This window comes from Thamnophis elegans, chromosome 15 (genome assembly GCF_009769535.1).
Source record: "Thamnophis elegans isolate rThaEle1 chromosome 15, rThaEle1.pri, whole genome shotgun sequence".
Taxonomy (NCBI): domain Eukaryota; kingdom Metazoa; phylum Chordata; class Lepidosauria; order Squamata; family Colubridae; genus Thamnophis; species Thamnophis elegans.
Window position 1 is genome coordinate 32,669,892 of NC_045555.1, and position 25,304 is coordinate 32,695,195.

At 40.4% G+C, this 25,304-nt stretch overlaps 1 protein-coding gene across 1 annotated transcript; it reads right to left on the bottom strand.

Annotated features, from left to right (window-relative positions):
* Positions 1 to 7,592: 7,592 nt before the first annotated feature.
* Positions 7,593 to 20,289, bottom strand: LRIT1 (leucine rich repeat, Ig-like and transmembrane domains 1). Its single transcript, XM_032231641.1, has 4 exons — positions 20,168 to 20,289; positions 18,161 to 18,627; positions 14,280 to 14,585; positions 7,593 to 8,593 (listed from the first exon to the last, which is right to left on the bottom strand). Exons 1-4 carry the CDS (start codon positions 20,287 to 20,289, stop codon positions 7,593 to 7,595), a joined length of 1,896 nt encoding a protein of 631 aa, XP_032087532.1.
* Between the last annotated feature and the right edge of the window lie 5,015 nt (positions 20,290 to 25,304).

Consider the following 25,304-nt stretch of genomic DNA (forward strand, 5'->3'; position numbering starts at 1 on the left):
GACACAATCCGAAGTTGCTGGATTTATCCCACAGAAGTAAAAAATCAAAATAAGGGAAAGCATGTGACATGAGAGGAAGAGTTCCATCTTCTTCCTCAGTAAATCAATATGGTTTGCTTTTGTAACAGAGAGAACAAGCATCCCAAATCCTATTAGGTCTAATCTTTCTTAGCAGTAAGGCAAAACTGCTTCTGAAGGACTTGTGTGCAATGTGTTTCTGTTAAGCTTAGGTAACCAACTGCAATGCTAAAAGGAGAATATATTCTATTCAAAAAGAAACTGAAATAGCCAAGACAAGACATTCCTGGCAGTTAAGACAGAATAAGACAAGCAAGATTGGAAGGAATCTTGGAGGTCTTCTAGTCCAACCACCTGCTCAAGCAGGAGACCTTAGCCCAGTGATGACGACCTTTTTCATCACTGAGTGCCAAAAAAGGAGGGTGCATGCACACTCATCTGGGCTGCAACCTAGAAGAGAAGCTGCCCAGGGGGCATGCACACACCAAAAAATGAACTTCCAGTATCCAGCGTGTGAATGTGTGCCAGCCACCTAGTCTTCTGGTTACTGGCACACATGCACACATGACAATCAGCTGGCCGGCACACATGCTCGCACCAAAAAAATGGAAGACCAGCTCTTCCAGTTTCCGGCACTTCCACATGCATGAAGACCAACTGATTGTCGTGCATGCATGCGTGCCAGAAACCCGGAAGAGGAATAGGTGACACCACTCATGCCAGGCACCATGGCTCCATGTGCCACTTCAGGCACGCCTGTCATCATGGTCCTAGCTTCTGATAAATCTCTGGGCAGCCACCCTGGTTTCTTTTGAGATCTCTTATTTTTCTTCTTCATTGTTATTGTGCTAGATTGGGCTTTTATAATCTCAGTCTTCAAAGTTTCCCAAGCTTCTTAGGTTGTTTCCCCCTTGAGGATTTTCATCCATGGAATCTTTTCCAAGCTCTCTACATTTTTTGAAATCACTTCTCTTAAAGTCTAATATCATAGTTTGATTTTTCCCCCTATTTGCGCTTTACATAATGTTGAATACCAATATTGAATCATCATTTTTGCACATATCCCATAAGATTTCTGCAATTTGAATGTCTTCTATCATTTCTATCTCTGTTAGTGAGAATTGAGTACAGTATGGCTGACCCTCTAGTTCTCTTCTCTACCTTTTGGGAGAGAAACTTGTCTGCTAAATTTGTCAGGAACCTGTTTGATCTTGGTGCAGAGTTTGTCCCCCCCCCCCCCCCCCGTTGATGTTGGGGTAGTTAAAGTTCCCCATTGCTATTGCACTGTGCTTCCTACATACTTTAGTTAACTGATTAGCAAAACATTCATTTATTTCCTCTGTTTGGTTGGAGGGCCTGCGGTCTATAGCTACAACAATGTCTCCTGGGAGAACTGCATGAGCTTGGCTATGTTGCCACCAGCAATAAAGCCTGACTCAAAAGTTAAAAGTGAAAAAAATAAAAATGATCAAAACTAGAATCTGAATGGAAGCAATAACGTTGATGTAATTTGCACTTACGTGGCTGGCCTACATCTTGACTGGTGTTCATAGTTGTTATTTGCAAATCATCTTATTAAAAAATTGAAATCGAAAACAAATGAACAATAGGACCTCAGGCCAATTTGATTGGTACTCTTCCCTGGAGGAGTGTGAAAGAAATCTGGTTTCCAATTGTCTATTGTTATTTTGTTGTGGTGTTAGTGGTTTTTAACTGCACTTTGTTATTGCTTACTTGTTTGCTGACTGCCCACAATCACTGCCCAAAATCACAATTGTCCAAGATGGGCAGCCGTCTAGAGTGCAATAAATCGTTTTCCCCCTGATATACAATTCATCATGCCAAAATACTTTCTCTCTCTGCAATTTGGTCTAATTGGCAAAGAATCACTGCTGAGACTCCTGTGGGGACTTTTATTGTGAATGAAAACTCTCTTCCAGCTGTAGGTCTGCTATCTCATTAGGCAAATATCTTCTGTATGGATTTCATCAGCTCGTATGTCTATTAATGTGGCAGTTCCTTGAGGATATTGATGAGGTCTATGGAGATTCTCAATCATTCAGATCATGGTTGTTCCAAAGATGCTCCCCCCCACCCCCACCCCCACCCCCAAAAAGCAACTGGACTTTCGATTTTTCTTCTTTGGAAATGTTTTGCTTCTCATCCCAGAAGCTTCTCCAGTTACAACTGAATTTAGACTCAAAGAAGCTTCTTGGATGAGAAGCTAGATGTTTTCAGAAGGAAAAACAAAGCAAGTCCAATATCCCAATATCCCATGGGATATTGATGATAGCAGTAGTACTTAGACTTATATACTCCTTCACAGTGCTTTTACAGCTCTATCTAAGTAGTTTACAGAATCAGTCTATTGCCCCCCACAATCTGGGTATAAGGGTGTAAGGCCTCTCCTCCTTATTCAAGAAAGTAAAGACTCTTGAAACTTGGCATTTCAAAAAGAACCTTTTATAGAATAGAAGTGATAGCAGGGCAGAAGCAAAGCAGGCTCTGGGGGCCTTCAGACCATACAGTTATAAATAAAAAGGAATTAGAAACCCCTCCCAACAGTCTAGTGTGGATTCAGCCAATCCTCAGGGGTGAAGATGTTATTGCACCAGCCGCTCTGAGAAAGTGATAAGGGAACTTTCTCAGGGTCATCCTCTGCCAGCTTCCGAGTGATACAACCCACATGGCCCTCCCTCCCCTTACATTCCCTAAAAGGTGAGAAAAGGCCAGACTGCTTAAGCGCCAGGCTAAAGGTTATAAATCAATGATTACAGGATTCAGGATATGTAGGAGAGAGAGAGTAATAAAATGTAAAAGTATACAAAGTACAATAAAGATGAATAATGAAACAGGGTCCCCCTCTTCCCTCGAAGAATGACAGATTCACAGATCTGACACTGGGTCCTCATTTTACCGACCTTGGAAGGATGAAGGATGGAAGGCTGAGTCAGCCTTGAGCCAGTAAGAGTCAAACTGCTGGCAGTGGAATGAAGAATCAGCCTGCAATACTGCATTTTAACCACTGAGCCCCCAGAGCTCATGGTAATAATAAATTAATGTTGTGTTATCTGCATAAAAATGTAGCCCACTATGAAAATCCCAATTTAATTGCTAAGAGGTCATCCCTTGTCTTGCTTGATAGAGTAAGTATCAAGTGTGCTATGAGATTTTGAATGTATCAGTGCAGGGCCAGTTGGCACGTCTCAAAAGCAAAAATCCCAAATTCTTTAATGATATCTAGAGACAGCAGCTATTATGAGCCTCATGTTTGAAATTCTTTTTTATACTGTGTAAGTCATCAGGGGTTTGAAAGTAAATATTTTCAAAGAAACCATGTGGCTGTGGCATAAATATGAACAGTAACAAAAATGTTATTAAAATAACCCAGGAACCAAACTATACATTGTACCAGTGGTAAATCTGCATCTCTCCGAAAAGAAATTGAAAACAAGTCTGAACTTCTTAACCTGTAAAAAAACATTGATATAAAATAATATCTTATTTCCCCTTCAAGGGGAAAAATCTCCATGGTTTTGCTGCCATCTACTGTCTTTTATTTGATCTTTTCAGCAAAAGCAACGTTGCGAAGAGAAAAGGCACATCATTCCAAGCCTCAGTGGAAATCAGAGTTTTTGTCTAAACCTGCTTTAATACCACCCCACAGGACCAGAAAGTTGGCTGGCTGGCTGGCTGGCTGGCTGGCTGGCTGGCTGGCTGGCTGGCTGGCTGGCTGGCTGGCTGGCTGGCTGGCTGGCTGGCTGGCTGGCTGGCTGGTTGGTTGGTTGGTTGGTTGGTTGGTTGGTTGGTTGGTTGATTGCTTGGTTGGTTGGTTGGTTGGTTGGTGACAGATGCAGCAAAAGAATGTCAGAACTGCCTCCGCCCCTTGCAACTATGCCTCGCTTAGATGCCAGTCTAATGGCAATATACTGTAATGGGAGGGATCTGTGGGATGGGTGGGTACTGAAAGGGAGATGGGTCATGGTATCCTGAGACATCCCAAGGCCATGGACCTGGGAATGGAATGTAACATCTCTCCAACTACCCAACTCCTGCAGGGACAGTTACAGAACATCTTTCAACATGACTGGACAATGGGGAAATAATAGGGGTGGAGGGTGAAAAAGGGAAAGTTGATTATGGAATATTTGTGCCAAAACTCTTAGTTCTGCCTTTGCTTACTGTAGTAAAAGTAAATGAAGTTGAGAGTGTTTCTTTTCCTGAAGGACAAAACAGGGCCACATCTGACAGGATGAGAGGCAGAAATAGAAAAGGAGGATAGAGAAACAGGGAGATGGACAAAGAGGGAAAGGAAGGGAGGGAGAGGAAGAAAGAGAGGTAGAGGGAAGAGAGGGAGGGGAAGAGACAGAAAGAAAGAGAGAGGGGGGAGCGGGAAAGAGGTGTTGGGAAAGGGAGAGTCCCAGAGTCGTGAACCTTGAGCTCTTTCAGACAAACAAATCTTTGGAGCACATACATTTGTGTTGGAAGCACCAAGGTGCTTCCAGATTGAAAGATTAGCCAGTGGCATCACCTTGCTCAGAGGACATTTGATTGGGGGCTCCTTTCATTTTCCCATTAACGTGCCTACTGAAGTGGTACCAATCTATTTACTCGCTCCCAAACTGCTAGGTGGATAGGAGCTGGAGCGAATGGTGGGAACTCAGTCCATCATGCAGCAGCACTTGGGTCTCAAACAAGGGCTTGTTGATTGTCAACCCAGTTTCCTAATCACCTGAGCCACTATGCTCCTTGTCTTTGGGAAAATCATGGAAGAAATAAGAGGGGAATCTCCTTTCCCTGTGGATATTCTAAATGCATGCAACAGCAGGATGGCGTCTTTATTCTTTATCTGGTATTGTCACAGTAGCAATTGTAATTAGAAAATAATCCATTAGGCTTTGGGTTTTTCCACCCTAAACTTGGCTATTCCATTACTGTTTAATTTTGAAAACATCACCTCGTACTTTATAAGGAAAACCAGAAATGACCAGAGTAGGAAGAGACTTCAATCAGTTGGGTCTGTATCTATGCAGCCTGCAGTTTCAGACATGTGTAGATATTGTTACCTATAGAGTGAGCATTATAAACCTACATTGCACCACTTTGAAACACAAAGAATACTGACAATATTCTTAGAGTCCATGCCTTTCTCCCTATGAGTCAGAGTTTTAGTGATGGTTGTTGATTTGGTGGGACCACAAATGTTGGGTTGTTGTGTGGTGAAGGAGAATCAGCTGTAGGTTTAAAATAAGTAGTAGATTGGGGTCTTGGAGATCATTTCTTCAAGATATCAACCACATTACTTACAGTATAACTATCTCACTTTGCCCTCTACCAACCTAACAATGCCTTCTTGCCAGTGGGTGCCTCTACAGCAGTCCTTTGATGAGAGAATCTCTGATGCTTCCCTCAGCTTCCAATGTATCTACAGCCAAAGTCCTGTACATTAGAACTGTCTACTGTAAATTGTCAACCTATTCATAACAAATGCTGACATTTGTAAGAAATTCAGACTATCAGTCACGCCATGAGCAAACCTTAAGGGGTGTCACTGTTTCATAAAATGTCAACTTGAATTCCAATGTCATAGGTGGTTCCTATTACTATATGCATCAGATTCAGTGAAATCCCATGTTCTGTTTAATTTCTTTTTTTAAAAAAAAAACTGTCTCTGTATTATTCCCTCAGACTCATCAATTAATAAAGGAAAACCACATGCATAAATAGAGCTGCATCAAATAGTAGTGCATCAAAATGATAAACAGTGCTTCACACCTCCCAAAAAGGGGAGCACACCAGGGAGCAACTTAATGTCACCCATCCACTTAACATTTTTTTTTACAAAAACCAAGTTTGATCGATGTTTTCAAGGATCAGCTGACATTCTTTAGCTAAGTCAAAGTGATGCCTGTCAAAACAACCAGAGGAATATCGGTTCTGTTTTGTTTTTCCACTGACAGATGAAATGTTGAACCCAGAGCCCTGAGAGATATGGCTGCTTGATCTCAGAGGGATTGATAAGGCACTCGATCTTCATCAGCTTTTTATTATTTTTATTTTCAGGTCAGAAGCAACCAACCTTTCCGTGAATCCTGGTGTAGACGAAGTAACAAATGGTCCTGAAGGACATCAGGAAGAAGCATGACCAAGATCTGATAAAAAGACTGGTTGGAGAAGATATTTCAGATGCGGTCGATCCACGTTCCCACCAAAATCAAGCGAAGGAAGAAAGAGAAACACAGACTTGCAAGATTCTGCTATTGTAGTTATTACAGTATAAGTATTCTTCAACTATACGGTATTGGCTTCTTAGTCTGATTTGTTTAATAAGGATGGCACCTGGCTTATAACAGAGAAAATAAAGTGAGTTCTCTAAATGTTGATCTCCTCTTTGTACATCTTGGCGAGGTAGCATCATCAGTGCACTGCCTAATCTGGTAATGAAGGTCTGTTGGAAAACAATTTTTTTGCTTTATCTCTGGAGATTTTCAAGCATCCAGGTCAGAGTTATCCCAAAGGTTCTTTTTCCAAAAGGCACCTGTACTTTCTGAACTGAAGAAGCTTCTTGGACGAGAAGCAAAATGTCTTCAGAGTGGGAGAAAAGAACAAAGTCCAGTTGCCTTTTGGAAAAAACAGCTTTGGGACTGGTTTTAACATCTTTGATTGCAATATTTTTATTGGATGTAGATGTGATTTTATCTCTTGATTGAGGGCAGGCCAGAGTTGGGTGCAAGGCTATATAAATGTTTTCAATAAGCAGTCCCTGGAACAGCTGGAATCCAAAAGTTGGTGTCTGAACTAGAGGTCCTCTGTTATCATGTAACAGACTTCAAAACTGAGTGAGGACTTCAACATATATATGTAAATACATTTCTTTATTGATCTGAATTCATTTCACCAAAAGGAAAAATTGGTATAAGAAGCCAGATAGGTACAGTATGTATGATATTTCAGTATCCAGCTGACTTATTTCCCTCTGATCCTTTAGTTCACAAAATCCTTTTAAGTAACACACAACATTTAGAAACTCATAGGGACAAAACAATGTGAGGTTGTGGAAGCAAACTTGAATTTACATGGGAACCCCAGGCCTAAAAAGGCCATTAGTATCTCTCTCAGACAAAGGTCACTCCCTTCCACACACATATATGCAGCCTTACTCAGCCTTCATGCCCTTAAGGCTTTCATTTAAAATCTACTTCCTTCCTGAAATTTACAGAACATATAAACAAGTATCTCCAGATTCCTCATTTTCTCTTTCCTTCTTCTCCCTTCTTGGTTTCGTACTCTCATTTATTTATTTTTAAAACCCATTCTTCCATAGAATATTAATGGAGCCATTATTGGATTATTGGAATCTCGGAATCAAAGGTGGGAAGTCCCAGGAAATTTCTCATAACATATTTAGGCTACTGAGATTTTAACTTAAAAAAAAGAATGTCAGTAAAGCTATACATTGTGTTTTTGTATGAAACGTGTGGGGGGGAGGGGTTGTGTGTGTGGCATGAGAGACCTCAGGCAAAAGAGGGACTGCCAAATACAAAGACCCTTGTTGAATGGTGAAGAAGCCAGCATCAGCAGAAGAACTCGTTCAGCTGTCCATCTGCCTTTGCAACAGCTTCAGAGTCCACACTGGACCTTGATGAGAGTAACCTATTCGACTCATCGGGGATGTGGTGACTTAAATATTCTCCTCCTGTCTCCTTCATTTTGGTTCCTGGAGAGATGACTTCAAAAGTGACGTAAGAATCCTGAATGTCTTTGGGTTTCTGAACAAAGTGTTTTCTGCAGCGTCTCTTCAGGGCCCCACAACAGACCACCAGGGTGAGGGGGACAGCGATGACACAGGCCACACTAATGACCACCACGTTGATCAGTTTTTGGGTTCCACCAGCGCTGGCGACTTCATCTGTTGAGAAAATGATGCACTGTTCCTTCTTGGGTATGAGTCCCTTCACGCAGACACATGCAATGTATTTGGTCTTGGGCATCAAACCGTTGATGGTGGTCCTGGTCTTCTTTGGCTCCACATTGATTCTGCGCATGTCTCTTTCTCCAAAGATGGCATAAAGGATGCTGAACGTGGTGCCATTGTTGGCCTGAGGAGCTTTCCAAGCCAAGGAGACACTGTGATCGGTGTCTCCAATTACCCTGACTGACCTCACCAGGCATTTGGATTCTGGGCTAGTAGTGGGCAGACTTGCTAAAATATTTTTGGGGTCGCTTTTCATATTTAGGGCCTGATCTCGCAGCACCAGATTCTTCTCTGTGTTGGCCTGACCTAAAATAATGCGCAAAGTCGGAAATGTTGAAGTTGTCATGATGTGTCCTCCTACCAAATTGTCCTTGTAAGCTGCTGTTTCTATCCCCTTGATGTGTCCTTTCCATACTCCTTTCAAATCTGCCCCAGGATCGTCTATGCTCTTAGAATCAGTGACAATCAAGGAGATAAAAGCTTCAGTGGCTCCAAGAAAGTTTGCAGCCTTGCAGATGTATTCTCCAGAGTCAAGGTAAGAGACAACTGAAAGTTCTAAAATAGACCATCTTATTCCATCACTGGAAATTTCTTGATGTACTGGAGAGAGAAGAGATAAAAGTTGCAAAAATAAGCTGTTGGAAGATGTTGTGTTTGATGGCTTATATTTCTAAGGAATTTATTTTTAATGGTTATTTGTATTGTTATTGTTATTTTTGTTTTAGGGAATTATTTCAATTAGTTATGAGCTAACTGGTTCAAATAATTCTAATGGTGTAGTTTGGGAAAATGCAATCAATTAAGAACAGAAGTGCTTTTTCAAGGTCTACTTATTTAATCTGTGATGTTTATAGTGTTATGAAAAGGAATAAGAAGACATAACATAGAAAATAAGATTGTGTAGCATCTTGGATTCAAAATCAAGAGGGTGCTTTGGAGCAAAATAGATATATATGTGTAACATTGACTGGCATTTCTTTAAAGCAAATGCAATTTTTTGTGGAATTAATTTGCAATTACAGTTCTCTTTCCTGGAAAAAAACACAACTGCTTTAAGGAATTGCAGGCCAGAAGTGTGTTGTTCCCGGTTCGGCCTGGATTGGACGAACCAGTAGTAACAGCGGCGGGAGGCTCCGCCCGCTCACCTGGACACTCCTGTGCATGCACAAAACCATTGTATGTGTGCGCACGCGCATGCGAGTACATCCAAACAGGTAGTAAAAACATTGGCAACCCACCGCTGTTGCAGACCAATCCTTGGAGCATGTCCTCACATGTTACAGCCCCCTCCTCACAATTTTGAAAAGTTGTTTTAACATCCAGAATTTGTCAGGAATATACAAGTAGTGCTCAATTTATGGCTATTCATTTAATGATGGTTCAAAGATACGACAGGCTCAGAAAAAGGTGTTTTGCAGAAGGAGGAACCAAGTTGCGATGTCACAACGTGCAATCTCGATACTCCGAAACCACTGTTGACACTTTTGCCACTGGACAGTCCATTGAGACCTAAACTGTCCCATAGAGATGTTGATCAGAAAGACGATGCCTTGCTGGTCTCAGGGACATCACAAAGTCCCTGATCAACTCAAGGGAAGAGCTTCAAGCCGGAAGAGCTAGAAAAAATGCTAATGTCAACTTAGCTATGTCTACTTTGGCTATGTCTAGCAATGCACCAGTAAACATGATTTGTGGGTTGTTGATAGTGGAGCATCACAGTGCATTGCTAGAGATAGAAAAAGGTTTGTAAAAATGACCATAAAGCAAGAAACATGTATTTTTGGCAAATGGATGGAAGGTGAAGGGTCTGGTGAAGGTAATTACTATCAGTTAGGGCTCTGGTTAACATTGGCTATGTGGTAACCTTTAGGGGAGACATCTGTATTACTGAAAAAGGGGATAACAGGGTTACTGCTACTTTAAAAAACGGTTTGTATGTTATACCGGATGGCCAGATGGCTAACACAGCTTATCATAATGTTAAACCCCATGACAAATGCATACATTTACTACATAGATGCATGGGGCACATTAATTTCAAGACGCTGCAACAAACTGTTAAGTCGGCAGAAGGAGTTAAAATAAAACCATGCAGTAAATATTTAAACTGCAATGTTTGCAATCGGGAGAAAAGCAAAGTTACTCCAGCAAACAGACTGAATGGTTTTAAAACAAAGGAACCTCTGGAGGTTGTTTTTGCTGATATAATAGGACCTTTAAAACCCAGTTTGGGAGGTGCCTGTTATGTTTTGAGTATCATGGATCATTATTCCCGATACAATTTCTGTTATTTAATGAAAAACAAAACAGAAACGTTTCAGCATTTCTTTAATTGGCTGAGGTTTGCGGAAAGAAAGCTGAAAGCCAAGGTTATTACTGTAGTTGCTGATAATGGGACAGAGTTTACCAATTATAAATTCCAAACAATGTTAAGAACAGCTGGAATCAAGCACAAACGTTCTGTTCCTTATAGACCACAATATAACTCGTTTGTAGAACGAAGGGGGCAAACATTACAGGCTATGGCTCGAACTATGATAGCTGATTCAGGTTTGCCAGAAACACTATGGGGTGAAGCTATGATGTTTAGTAACCATGTTTTAAATAATATGGTGAATACACAATCAGTGAATTGCCATTCACTAGGTGGCATGGCAGAAAACCAGATTTGAGTTACCTACATACATTCGGAGCCCCAGTATAGGTGCATATACCATCACAAGGAAGACTGAAAGAGCAGAAAAGAGCTCTACAGTTATTTTTTGTAGGATATGAAGCTAACCTTAGATCATTTAGGTTTTGGGAGAAGGGTACAGCTAAGATTTACTGTAGCGCTAGTGCTAAGTTTATAGAACATGTGGAATAAATTAGAAACAAATGATAATGTACTTATCGACACCCAAGTAGTCCCTAATGATGAGGTAGGAAAACCAGTAATTAAAGAAATTAAGGAAGAAGTCTAGATATTCCAGGACTCACCCATGGACTCTCCTGACGAACAAGAGCAGGTTATACAGGAGAGTCCATGGGTGAGTCCTGGAATATCTAGATGTTCAACTCGTGTAACTAGGCCACCTGACAGGTATCAGGCATCTATAGCATATCAGGCAAATAAGGTTCCTGCTAATTACCAAGAATTAACTCTATTTCCAACTGAGGAACAGAAAGCTTGGAAAGATGCAATGGAAAAGGGATTAAAATCATTGCAAAGGTTAGCGGTGCATGAAAACGTAGTTACCACTAGGTAAACATGCCATTGGTTGTAAATGGATTTTTAAACTTAAGAATAGTGTAGATGGGACTGTAACCCATAAAGCCAGCTTAGTTGCACAAAGGTTTGCTCAGTCAGCCAATGACTATGGTGAGGTCTTTGCACCTAGTTTAAAGGCTACAATGTTACATGCAGCATTAGTGTGGGCAGCTAAGAATGAATATATAATAAATCATTTAGATGTAGAGATGGCATATCTTCATGCACTGTTGCAACATACCATATATATACAGAAGCCTGCGGGATTAAAAACTGATAGTAAAACTGATTGCTGGAGGTTGAAAAAGAGTCTTTATGGCTTGAAGCAATCAGGATATGAATGGAATCAATGTATAGTTAAAGAGTTAACTAAGATAGGTTTTAAAGCTGGCATGGCTGATCCATATTTGTTTAAGAAAGAAAGTAATGGTATGATTTCATGGTTACTATTGTTCACTGATGAGATAGCATTAATCACTAAAACTGAGCAAGAAGCTATGAGTATTATAACACTGTTAAGGACAAAGTTCAGTATAAAACATCTCAGTGAGATTAGGCAATATCTTGGTTTACATATAGATAAAACTAGGGGAGGATACAAAATCTCACAAACTGAGAAGATCAAGCAGCTACTCAGGATGTTTGGGATGGAACTGCGTAAACCAGCTAAAACTCCAATGGGTCAGGAATTTAGCCATGATGATGTAAAAAGCCCTGTGTTTGATAAAGGTATTTATCAATCCCTAATTGGTAGCTTATCATATCTGAATAATTGGTCAAGGCCCGACATAGCATATAGTGTAAATCAATTAGCCAGGTTTAATGCTGAACCTACTGAAAGGCACTGGCAAGCTGCTAAGAGGATATTAAGATATTTTAAGCAAACAATGCATTATGCATTGTATTTAGAACCTAAAGATGATCTGAGCTTAACTGCATATACTGATGCAAGTTTTGCTACAAATGAGTCTACAGAGAAATCAACATCAGGGTTTGTTGTATTCCTGGGAAAAGTACTAATTGGATGGCGGTCTATTAGACACAAACATTTAAGTCTATCAACTATGGAGACTGAGTTCTCATGTCTGTCATTATGTACAGATGTAGTTTGTTATAAACAACTTCTACTTGATATGGGAATTGACATACGAGCACCTATTGTTGTTTATGAAGACAATCAAGCAGCAATTCAGATGGCATCCAATCTTGCTGTAAAAACTAGGTCAAAACACACTGATATAAGATATCTGAATGTAAGGCAAAGTGTGAATAGTAAATTAGTTTCACTAGAGTATTGTATGTCTGAAGATAACATCGCGGATCATTTTACTAAGGCCCAAGGTAATATAAAGCATAAACGTTGTTGCGAGGAATACGGATTAAGATTGTAAGATTTATATATTGTCCTACCCAAAGTGGAGAATGTTAGGAATATAATCTAACAGTTGGATTGGCAATATATAAATCATGTAACAATGTTGTACCTGTTTCTTTAAAGCATACTGTAAAATGTGATTGGTTGCTGTTTTCCTCAATCGGTCATAAGAGGGAGCCAGAACGACTGTTAGCTCTCTGTTTGGTTAGATGCTGGGCTGATCTGATCTGTAAGTGCCATGAGCTATTGTAAGTTTTGCAACTGTTAGCAAACTTTGAGTACCGAACTGATTATATGAAACTGGACTATGTTATTTGGATTATCCCTTAACTGAAAGACATTGATGACTGACTGACTTATCTGTATATGACTTGGACTGTTTGATGGACTCTGATACCTCTATTTCCATAAAAGTAAAAGCCTATTTAAACTGCAGTGTCTCTGTATGCTGGTTTGTGTGTTCTCCAACAACACTCTCACAACGCTTCTCTGAACGTACTCACTCTCCCAACGGGGAGCTTACCTAACACAGCTTAATGATATATACATGTACTAGCAATCTACTAAAAGAAATTTGGATATAAATTGCAAATTGTAACTTGGGAAAAAGACCTATAAATTTTATTAACAAATTTTTATTTAGATCTTGTTATAAAGGTGTAAGGGTTTTTTTTTGGACGAGAGGAGATGGGACATAAATAGTAAATGATTTTTAGCCAATTATAATAACAACAAGGAAATGTCAATGGACATTGTTTAATAATATATACATGCTATAGTATTGGCAAAAGTAACTTGGATATAAATTCTAAACAGTGAGTTGTGGGGGTGGAGGGAGGAAAAGTTTAGAAACTTTATTAATTGACTTTTACTTAAAAGATGTTATAAATGTGTAATGTTATTGGAGGATTTTTTGAAATAGATAATGAATGCCATTATGTGGTTGTGTCTTTAAGTATGAATGATTTGAGGTAAAAGCATGTTCAAATAATTGTAGTCAAATGAGAATTGTGGTACATTGATAGTAAGATATACAAAGATTTTTGACTTAAAGTGTATAATCTAATAAGAACTATAAGTAATGACTGTGGAAGAAATGCACGAAAGTTATCTGTAACCAATCGACACGCTTTCTACAAGATGTAATGAAGGATGATTCTTTTTTTGTGTTTTTGTTCAATTAAAATAAAAAAAAAACTTAAAGAAAAAGGTGTTTCACTACCTGCAGCCACGTGATTGCAACTGGGGTACTTGGCAAACAGGTGGCATTTACAATCAGTTGCAGTGTCTTGAGGTTACATGTATGTATTCTAAACGTTAAGACAATTTTTGACAACTTCTGAATGTTAAGATAACTTTTCAGAATTTGTTTTGTAGTCTGGTTTCCCGCAAAGAGAAAAGTCCATTGGGGAAGCTGGATTTGCTTAATGACCGCATGGTTCACCTGATAACTGTGGTGATTCACTTTGCAACCACTGTGAAAATGGTTGTAAAAATCTCGTCCAGTCATTACAACCGCACCAATGTGGGACCGAAATTCCAGTCCCAACTGTGATCATGAGTGAAGGACTACCTGCAACTGTTTTGTCTGATGCTCAAGGATTATAATTGCTTCACTCTGTCCTTAGCTCAGGCAAATACGATGGAAGGGGAGGACCAACCTGTTCCATTAAATGGTTTCCCGTCCGCTCTCCTCCAGCTCAGCTCTGGAGTGGGCACCCCCGTGGCCCCACACCGCAACAGAACTGTGCTTCCCAGGATACTCTTCACTTTAGCCATCGAGGTGTAGACAATGGGGCTCTGGCACTTCCTCAGCTCCACTTGACTGAAGAAGAGTCTAGTCTGCTTTTCAGGGTTGAAGCATCTCAGCTTTGGCTCGATGAAGGCTACGTTGGGGGACTGGAAGTTGAGGAAATGAGCCATTTCATAGACGCTGCAGTCACACGTCCAGGGGTTGTCCTGTAGGCCTGAGAAGAGAAGCCATTGGGAGGGTCAACCCGGAATGGGACAACTTGCCACAGGACAATTTAACAATTCAATTTAATTATTTGAAATAAATAAAAACATATTTTAATTTTTGTCATTCACTTTTGCATTCTTTCTTTAATGGCTCTATTCCAGCAGGCTGTGGCAATCTGTCCTCAACTCGGGCCAACCATTACATCATCTAAAGGGATCCTCCAGGCTTCCTCCAGGAGACCTGTGAAGGCTCAAGTGGGGCGGCTATATGGAGCCTCTTTTTCCCATTCATTGTTTGCAGACATATAATAAAAAGATTTGCTATACAATTATTCAAAAATTGCTGGAACTTTTCACATAGAGGCTCTGGGTAATGATGCTGCCTCCAAAGCCTTTTCTGCGGTGGCCCTGATCCTGTGGAACTCTCTACCACTGGAGGGGAGAACTGCTCTCACCCTTTTGATACCAGAAGGGAAGCAAAACGTGGCTCTGCTGGTTGACTTTGAGCTCTAATGGGGACACTCACCACTCAAGCTGGTGGATGAGATAAGAAGACCTCCTCCCCACACTGTCTGTCTCTTACTCTTGGTCTTTTGCCTAGTTTTAACATTTTAATTCTAATATTATAATTATTTTTCTATTTTTTTATTACTTGTAATCTGTCCAGAGTTGCCTTACAGCAGAAATGATGGCATAAAAAGTAAGTAAGTAATAAGGGAAGGGGGGAGGGGAGGAAGAGAGAGAGAGAAAGAGAGAGAGAAAGAAACAAGGAAGGAAGGAAGGAAGGAAGGAAAGAAGGAAGGAAGGAAATCTTTGAAGTAGCAATTAATTGAAGCATGGCTATTTGGAAAGGTTCTGAACTGAATTTCAATAGGAGCTCTTAGTAAAACTTTGTAGCTTCAGACAAAGCTATTACTATGGTTTGTCGTGCAGTTAGACAGATGTTCAGATGGAATCTGGCATTTGCATTCACTTATCGAGTTCTTCCTAAAGATCTGGGATAGGAAGATGTGGATGTTTGATAATGTTACTGGTCAAAGTCAGGTCACCTTTTCCAATTGACTGATAGCAAATTTGTCAATGCCATTGGGGTCCAAGCTGTGCTCACTGGTGCCCTAAGCACTGACGCATCTTGGTGCCCCCCTCCTTTGTACATACTGTGCAAATCTTCATTGGGTTTATTTTTCTTTCTCAACTTTGTGGTGCCCCCTTGGGCCTGGTGCCCTAAGCACACACCTAGTCTGCTTAATGGTTAATACACCACTATGTGCTCCAGTTGTTTTGGGATAGCACCCAAGATTGTTGTTGTTGTTGCAGTCAGCCAGAGGTTTAAACTGCATTTGGCATTTTTATCCTTAGTAGGCAAATTTGCAAATATATTTTTTATTAAAAGAGCATCTCAGGGCCAAAGGTGATGGGAGGGAAAGGACCAGGAAGTGCTGGCTGCACTTGGACAAATGTTCACAGAATGTAACCTGGCAAAAATACAATTTTATGGCCAGATAGAGCCAAATAAAAGTTTTATGGCTTTTTTCTTCAGATAATAACTATATATCTCCAAGAATAGTTGAAGGCAGAAGATAACTAATGATCCACCAGTAGCTTTGTAATAATATTCCAGAGATCAGAAAGTATTTCCTCAGTTTTAACAATAGCAACAACCAAAGAGCTTCTTTCTCACTCCATTTCCTATTACTGTATTTTTTTTATTATAAGACACTCTGGACCATAAGACACACCTAGCTTTTGGGGAGGAAAACAAGGGGGGGAATCTGCCTCTGGCTCCCAGCATCTATCAGTATTTATCTGGCTAGTGTCCTTGCAGTAAACAGCCTGGTCAGTTTCAGCACATTATCACAGTCTGATTTAGCATGAGTAGCTGATTGGCGGTTGGATCGGCCTCCCGGAATACCACTGATCAGCTATTCCAGGCTGCAGGGATCACCGCCGCCAATCACTACTGATCACTGCGACCCCCATAGGCGGCAGCAATCTCCGCCACCTGGAATGGGCCAAAAACGAGACACGTGGAGGCTGAAAACAGTGTGCGCAGAGGCCAAAAATGGCCCAAGGATGAGAGCCAGTGGGTGGGCAGAGCTTTGGCAACATTTGCTCTGTAAGTGAATGTTAGCAACATTCGCACAGATATTTCCACCCACTTTTGGAGGGGGGAGGAAGTATGTCTTATAGTGCGAAAAATAGGGTATGTTACTGAAACCAAATAAACTCAAGCAATCAGAAGAGAATAATTGGGAGTTCTATCTAATGCTGAAACAGTATTCTATATTCTGTATTCTGTATTCTGTATTCTGTATTCTGTATTGTACATTCTACATTCTACATTCTACATTCTATATTCTATTCCATTCCATTTCATTCTATTCTATATTCTAGTCTAGTCTATTCTATGTTCTATTCTATATTCTATTCTCTATTTTCTTCTCTTCTCTTCTATATTCTATATTCTGTTCTGATCTGTTCTGCTCCGTTCCATTCCATTCTGTTCCATTCTATTCTATTCCATTACATTCCATTCTATTTTGACTACACGCCCAGGGAAGGATCCCAGAGGGTTTTTCCCTGGAATGTAGCTTCTTCAACTATCAGCAGAAGGAACCGGCTTTCCTTTAATTTTATCTGACTCTCCTAGGTTAGGGAAAGTTCTAGGCCCTCCGATTCAGCAGAAGGTCTGCAAGAAACTTTGAAGCAGCTCCTGTGCTGAAAGCTGGAGGTGGAGCTGGCAAGGCTATGATCAGTTCTTGGATGAAGAATGCAACTGTTTTGGAATTTATTTTTCAAACAGAGAGTAAGTTGTGCCTTTCATTTCTTAATCATTTTATGGACTTTATTAAGTTAAAAGAGATTCTCTCTAGGGTGGCTCTTATAGATGAAACAGGTGGTCTTCTCTGCAGGTAAAGCATTCTTACTCATGCAGGCTCAAATGAAAAATTGTGTTTGAACACCTTTTTTTAAAGAGATCTTATCTACATTTGATTACATCCACATTCAGTCACACTTAGAAGAAGTTCATGGAAAGCAGTGAAGCTCAGCCCAACCAATCCAGGCTTCCATTGAATCTCCCCTAAGTATGGTTGATTCTGAATCCAACCTATAAACTGGATGGAAACGGGATCCAGTCTAGATTGACGTGACCCACCTAATTTGTTTCTCCTGAAATGAAAAACAAGGGGGTCTCTGTTTATTTGTTTTTACCATTCAGAAGCCAGCTGGCTTAACAACCAAATCTTGCTTAAATACTCTTAATAAGGTAGCATTTTTGACAGTGTCCAAAACTGGCATGTTAGAATTACAGAGTTCAACAGCTAACAAATTCTCATCCTTTGCTGCCCATCATCAACATCTATTCTGAAGGCAGTTGCTTCAATGTTAATGACGGGGTTGAATTGGATAAGAGGAATAAAATCCCACATCTCCTACGGAAGAGCAATGGCTTTTTAGGTCTCCCCTGGATTCCAAGGATAACAAATTCAGCAACTTCCTCAGGATCAACCCAAGGATCAATGACCATGGGTCATGTAGGCAGAGATTTCTTTTTTCTTTCACTCACCCCCAAAAGCCTTACCTAGGATAATCTTGGAATGGTCATTAAGGAAGTATGGAACAGCTTGAAGATTCGACCAGACAACAATGAGTTCTTGAGGGAGCATCATCAGATTATTGCTTGAGATGTCGAGATAAGTAATGTTCCGGATATACTGAGCAGCATGAGAGGGTATGGAAGCGATCTGATTATTATGCAAATCCAGCAACCTCAAGTGAGGCATGTTGGAAAGAGTTTCCCATGGAAAAGAAGTAAGGACATTGCCCGCCAGTCTGAGCTCCTGAAGCTGGTACAGGCCCCTAAAGGTATTCCCTCGGAGGCTCGCCAAGGCATTGTAGGGCATCCAGAGGAACTCCAGGTTGTGAAGAGAATGGAAAGATTCCCCAGGAACTCTTCGGATTGCTGTTTTTTCTATCCTAAGTTTGAAAGTGTCTCCTGGAAAATTGACAGGCGTGAGGGTCATCTCCGGGTCATTGCACAAAATAGCCCTGCTGGGAAAAAAAGATTTTTTAAAAAAATTATACATTGAACATGTAGGAGATGACCAGGCTGAGCCTGAGGGAGGGATCAAATGTGTCATCAGTATCGAGTCCCTTTGCACCCACAAGAGATCTAAGTCCATCTCGTCTTGCATTCCACTGACTCTTATCTACCGTCTATTTGCTTTGATTGTTAGTAGTTCAGATTCTTGTAAAGAACATAAGCTTGCAATAAACATGTACCTGTATATTCATTTCAACTGCCTGGACTATCCTGCACATGACAGAATACTTTTAATCACCAGTTGTCTAGTTGTGTGGGTGTACTTCATTGTTTTTTCCCCAGGCTCCCCTCACTATAAAAGCTGGAGCTGTGGTGGTGCAGTGGTTAGAATTCAGTACTGCAAGCTAACTCACTGCCCACTGCCAGCAGTTTGATCCTGACCAGCTCAAGGTTGACTCAGCCTTCTTTCCTTCCGAGGTGAGCAAAAATGAGGATGCAGATTTTTTACTGTAAACCACTTAGAGATGGCTGTGAAAGCACTGTGAAGTGCTATATAAATCAATTGCTATTGCTATCTATACTATCATTTTCCATAAATGAGTTCACAGTCATTTAATATGCTTCTGACCAATCTTTGGCTGAACTTCTGCTTTGTCAGTCTTGAAATGTCTTCCTTCTCTCTTCTTTTTTATTTTACTGGGAATGTGTGTGTGTGTGTGTGTGTGTTTGTCTTTGCAGACATACTGTAGATGTTGATAAAATCAGAAGATGCACAGGTGTGTCTAGACTTGTGAAAATTGTTTAAATGAGCTGTTTTTAGTTCATCCTTCCCAAAACCATCTCATTTGTGTTGACCGTGCCTCTTTCAAAAAATAATTTGACATACATGGTACCCAAATATTACATAAAATACACAAATCTTGCTTGGTTTAAGCAATCTTTTTCAACATGAAGTCGTGCTGATGTGTAGATGTGATTGTTGCTTTCAGAGACAACAGGTTTTATTTTGAAGTGAATCTTTAGTCAAAATCTGCATGTATTTTTTCCAAATAAACATAAACTCATCCTGTGCTTTTAATGTGTTTTTCCCCCACAAAATTTTTCAGAGCTTGGAGTGAAATTTTATGTCATTGTTAGTTTCCTCCCCACCCGCACCCCACAACCATCTGAAGAACTAGTAGAATATACTCTCCATGCACACTGTCTTAAATTTATAAAATTCTGATGATTATTCTTTTAATACTTTTTAGTTATGTTCATTGTTACACAGTTCAGTGTTGATCACTTTCCCCATAATATTGTGTAATGTTGATTATATTGTTTCTGTCTTAGCGTAAAAGTCCATCAAATGGCATTTCAGAAATCAGATTATGCTCTTGTTAATCCCACAGCACACAAAGTCCTTGTGGCTGTAGGAAGCCATTGGGAAAATAACGCAAATGCTGAACTAACTCTCCTCTTCCACCAAGAAGAACGGTGGACCAACCTCCCAGAAATCCTTCTTGACACCCACTAAATCATCAAGGAAAATTAGAGCGATTTTACCTGGCTCTCATCCTTTCATTGATGCTGTAGAAGGAGCAGCTGCATTGAGAAGGGCAAAAGCAGAGCATCCAAGGCAGACTTCCGATGGTCAGGCAGCACAGGAAGCCTACCGTGACCCACATCATGATCTAGCTGTGAGTAAGGCATCCAACTCCTGGTCAGAAGGGCTGAAGTTCTTCTCTGATCGCATCCATGGAATCCTTCACATTGTCTTCCTTTCCTCATCTGCACTGATCTCCCAGCATCCTGCTGAAGTCACCAGATAAAATTGGATAGACAGGGGATTAAGAATGAGGCTATTTGCACAGAGATGCTTATGGCTCCCTAGAACTGTCAGCAGAAAGATTTCTTCCCTCCCTTCTCTCTGGATCGGTTCAAAGCAACGTTTAGGAGCTCAGCTTTTGCACACAGAGATTTTCTTCTTATTCTTTTTAAACTGTTTGAGTGAGGTTTACCTTCAGAGCCCTCAGCCTTTCTTGAAGTGGCCTTCCTCAATGCCGGGAAGCATGAATTGGAAAAGATTGTTATAATACCATAGATACAAAGAGGATGCTTAGACCATAGAAAGAGCGCACAGAAGAGCAACAAAAATGATAAAGGCTCTGGTTGCTAAATCATATCATGAATGATTGAAGGGAACTAGGTATGCTTAGCCTAGTGAAGAGGAAGCTTAGGGGCAACAGGATAGCTTTCTTCCAGTACTTGAAGGGCTGTCACAGGAAAGAGGGGAGGTTGATTTATTCTGCAAAGCACTTGGAACCAACCCCAAGGGTACTTTTTTAAAAAGGCAACTGGACCTTAGACCAGTTTCTTTTGGAAAAAGCACTTTTGAGACAGCCACGACTGAGAATCTCCATAGACAAGATGCAATGGGTAGAAACTGATTAGAGGGAGATCTGGAAATAAGGAGGAATTTCCTGACAGTGAGAACTGTCCTCCCAGAATTGCAGGTGCTCCATCGCTGGAGATTTTCAAGAAAAGATTGGACAGCATTGGTCAGGGATGGTGTAGGAAACTCCTGCCTTGAGAGAGGCCTCCAAGGTCTTTCCCAACCTTCTTATTCTGTGCTCTATGCTCTTTCCAGTATTCTCCAAAAAGGAGCATGTGGCTACAAAGAATCTTTATCACAGGCTGATGCAAAAAGATGTTCATAAAAATGGACAAGTGAGATCTCAGATGTAATTAGCGAGTTTAAAATATCTCTAGTTTTCCAGTATTTTGGTTCTTAATTCTGATGCTCACATAAAAACTAAGAATTCTGCTTATTTGCCAGGCTCCCTTTTCCAAGATGTTCCATGGGTCTCCTAGGCACAACCCTACCAGGACCATTTCTGGTTAGATTTTCAAGATGAGTTTGATAAACTATATTTTGTGATCTATCATCTGCAGAATCATCACCAAAATTCTCCGACGATTGGAAGACCTGGATCCCTTCAAATGTTGCTGAGATAATAGTTCCCATTGGTCAGGCCAATCAGACAAGTAAGCAGTTCAGTAAACTCTAAGGTACCCCTGACTGTGGTGAATGTAGTCTGGATTCCCAGGAGGAAGGGGCTGCATTCCAGAAGAGCAAGAGATAGCAAAGTTTAGATAGTTTGGTTGGCAGGAAGAGACTTAAGAAGGCTTCTCCTTAGAAGTTCTCACAACATATCCTTATTGATGCAAGTAGTTGCTTTAGTTTGGCAAGATTCTGTCTATAGGTAAGGAACAGTAAAGGAAACTGTTCCTTACCTATTGACAGAATCTTACCAAACTAAAATAACTACTTGTAAAGGAAACTGCTTTGGAGTAACTCAACATATCTATCTTGGTTTTGTAGCCTGGCAGAGACTCTTTGTATGTGCATGTAGGGATCACCATCAGTGGGCATTGTTTCCATTTTCAAAGGAACACCCTTCATTTTATATTACATTGAACAAGTATGCTTGTGATCCTCTACCTGTCGGCATAGAAGCACGACCTTCTTTGTCAGCGATGGCAGAAAAATAGCAGAAGTTTGGTAATATCTTTTCTGATGAACACATCGTATTAAGGGGCAAAAGCTTTCTGATGAAGTAATCTGCAGCTTCCTTCACCTTATTTACTGGTTTGTACTTCTTATTCTCTTTTGCATTTGCTAATGAAAGAGTTTGTTACACAAGAGAAACAGAAGGATATTAGCACATCAGGGATTAACTTTTCTGGCAAGGAATACTATGAATGAAAAAGGATTATTAATTATGTTCCTTGCCAAAAACACAAGGAAAAAATCTGATTAAATGGACAGCAATGCGCTGATTTGATATTATTTGTGAGTCAACATTAGAAACACATTGTACTGATAAACTAAACAAACCCAACATTTTAATTCAGTTCTCATCTGCTGATGATAGCAATTCCTAGCTTTGTTGTACAAACTCTTGTCTAGATCATGATTCTGGGTTTTGTGCAAAACCAGAGAAGGAGACGATTCAGTCATCAAGCGCAGTGGATCACAGAGAAGAAAATATCTTCTTTTCAATAGAAATATATTCAATTGAATATTCAATGGAAAACAATGAGAGGATGAGTAGGTTCATACATTATTAAGTGGTGAAAATATGTATAAAACCAGTAGTACTGCTTGCCTCCAGAAGTTGTGGGTGTCATCATTGGAGATTGTTAAGAAGAGATTGGACAAGCATTGGTCTGCAATGGTGTAGGACCATGATGGTGAACCTATGGCATGGGAGCCTGAAGTGGCACAAGGAACCATGTCGCACACATGCACATACGATAATCAGCTGGCCTTTGTGCAAGCTGGCCTTCTGCTTTCTGGCATGAGCATACACGCTGGCCAGCTGATCGGCGGGTGCACATACATGCCAGTAACCATAGGAATTGCTGGCTGGTGTGCATGTACATGCCAGAAACTGGAAGTTCATTTCCTGGCACCCACATGCTCCCTGCTCAGCTCCTCTTCCTGGTCACAGCTCAGACGAGTACACATGTGCAAAGTGCTCCCTTTTGGCACTTGGTGCTGAAAAGGTTCGCTATCACTGATGTCGGGTCTCCTGCTTGTGCAAGGGTTGGACTAGAAAACCTCCAAGGTCCCTCCCAACTCTGTTATTCTGCTATAACTTGTGGATTTGTAGATTACATTATAAGAGAAGACATTGTAGATATTGGAGGAGGAGGAAACTCATGTTGGTAGCTCAAAACCAGAGGGAGTCTGAAAGCATCTTTTCCGATGAACACATTTTATTATTAGTCATGAAGTTTTACTTCTGTAAAGATTTGTAAAGACTTTTGCAAGCATCATAGGGATTGGAGAACATTTTCCAAGGCACCAAAATGCTCACCAACCTCCCTATCTCAGACAGTTCCCAGAGAACTTTTCAGAAAATTGGTTTCAGCCGCAACTAGCAATTCTGGAAATGAGTGCAGTGCAGGACTTTTATCTGTGATTACATTTCATTTTTCTATCTGGATCTCCCTGGTAGGAAGGTCTTAAAAATTCAGAGTTGCCTTCCTTTGCAGCCAATGTGCATTTTCACTTCACATTCCATTCTCTTTCAGCAGCTTTGCGCACTAAGAAGCTTAAGTGGATTGATAGAACAGCACATCACATGCTCTGACTTTTGCTAGCGTAAGAATTGCAAAAATAAAATGACTGTGGACTTCATAGTGGTTTTATTGCTTTCTTGCTGCTGTATTTTATTCTTCTCATCTCTGCCAGGTAGACTTCCTTGAAGAGAAAGAAGAATGAAGATAATTACTTGAAGCAACTTAGATCCTGTGACAAAACCTTTAGCTCCATCAGACAACCATGTCTGCCTAGCCCAGATCTTTGGGGAGGACTCGATAGGTGGACGAAAATGCCAAATCCATTCTAAACATCTGGCTGATCATGCAACCAAACCTTATAATAATAGAACCGGTTGGACCACAAAATAGACAAAGTTATACAAAAGGCTGCATTAACAGAAGGTCTATCCCTCAAGATCAAGTGAAGGGTTAGTACCACTTTATAAGGCCTTGGTAATACCACATTTGAAACTCTGCATCCGGTTTAGGTTGCCACAATAATTTTTTAAAAAAAGATGTTGAGACTCTAGTGGAGAGAAGAGCAACCAAGATGATTAAGGGACTGGAGGCTGAAACATATGTATGATGAACGGTTGCTGGAACTGGGCATGGCTAACCGAGTGAAGAGAAGGACCAGGGAAGACGTGAGAGCCGTCTTCCAATATTTGAGGAGCTGCCACAAAGAAGAGGCAGTCAACCTACTCTCCAAAACAGGACAAGAAGCAACAGATGGAAACTATTCAATGAGAGAAACAATCTAGGAGAAATTTCCTGACAGTTAGAGCAATTAATCAGTGGAATGGCTTGTCTTCAGAAGTTGTAAATACTCCAACACGGGAGGCTTTCAAGGGTAGATTGGACAATCATTTGTCTGAAATGTAATAAAGTCTTCTGCTTCAGTAGATGATTGGATTAGAAGACCTCCAAGGTTCCTTCCAACTCTGTTATTCTGTTAAAGAGAAAACAACATCTCTACCAAAAGTAAGGAAAATATATAAACAAGGATGAAACTCTACACACAAGTACTGAGGATGTTACCTAGTTGGGTAATGAAAGGTCTCCAAGCAAATAACCAAGCTCAGATAGCACCAAAGACTCCAAAGCATATTTTTCCTTTGTTTCACAATAAGAAACCCCCATCTCGTTTTCTCCTTCCTTTCCCTGATTAGTGATTTAATCATGCTTGTTTATTTCTTATTCTTATTTCTAGTGACTCCCTAATTACATAGTATTTCCTTTGCCACCATTCTTGTATTGTTTAGCTCTCCCCCACCACAAAAAAAAATTAGCTGGGTCCGTTCTTAAAACTTGTCTCTACAAAAGGCTTCTTGGGATTGCACAGAATGTCTCCTTTTGCATTATGCAGTCCCAGGCATGGGAGGGATATGAGGGAGAATTTTTCAGGAATTGTTGGGTTAGGATTAGCGCACAAAGCTTTTCTGTAAGGATTTCCACGTGGTCATGTTCTTTAAGAAGGTAAGACTTGTAGATGATTGGATGGAAGAAAGAAAATTCAGGACAAAGAATTGACTAGGGCAGTTAACTGGGAAAAATCCAGACCCTGGAGTCTTTTCCTTTTTTTATTGCAAAC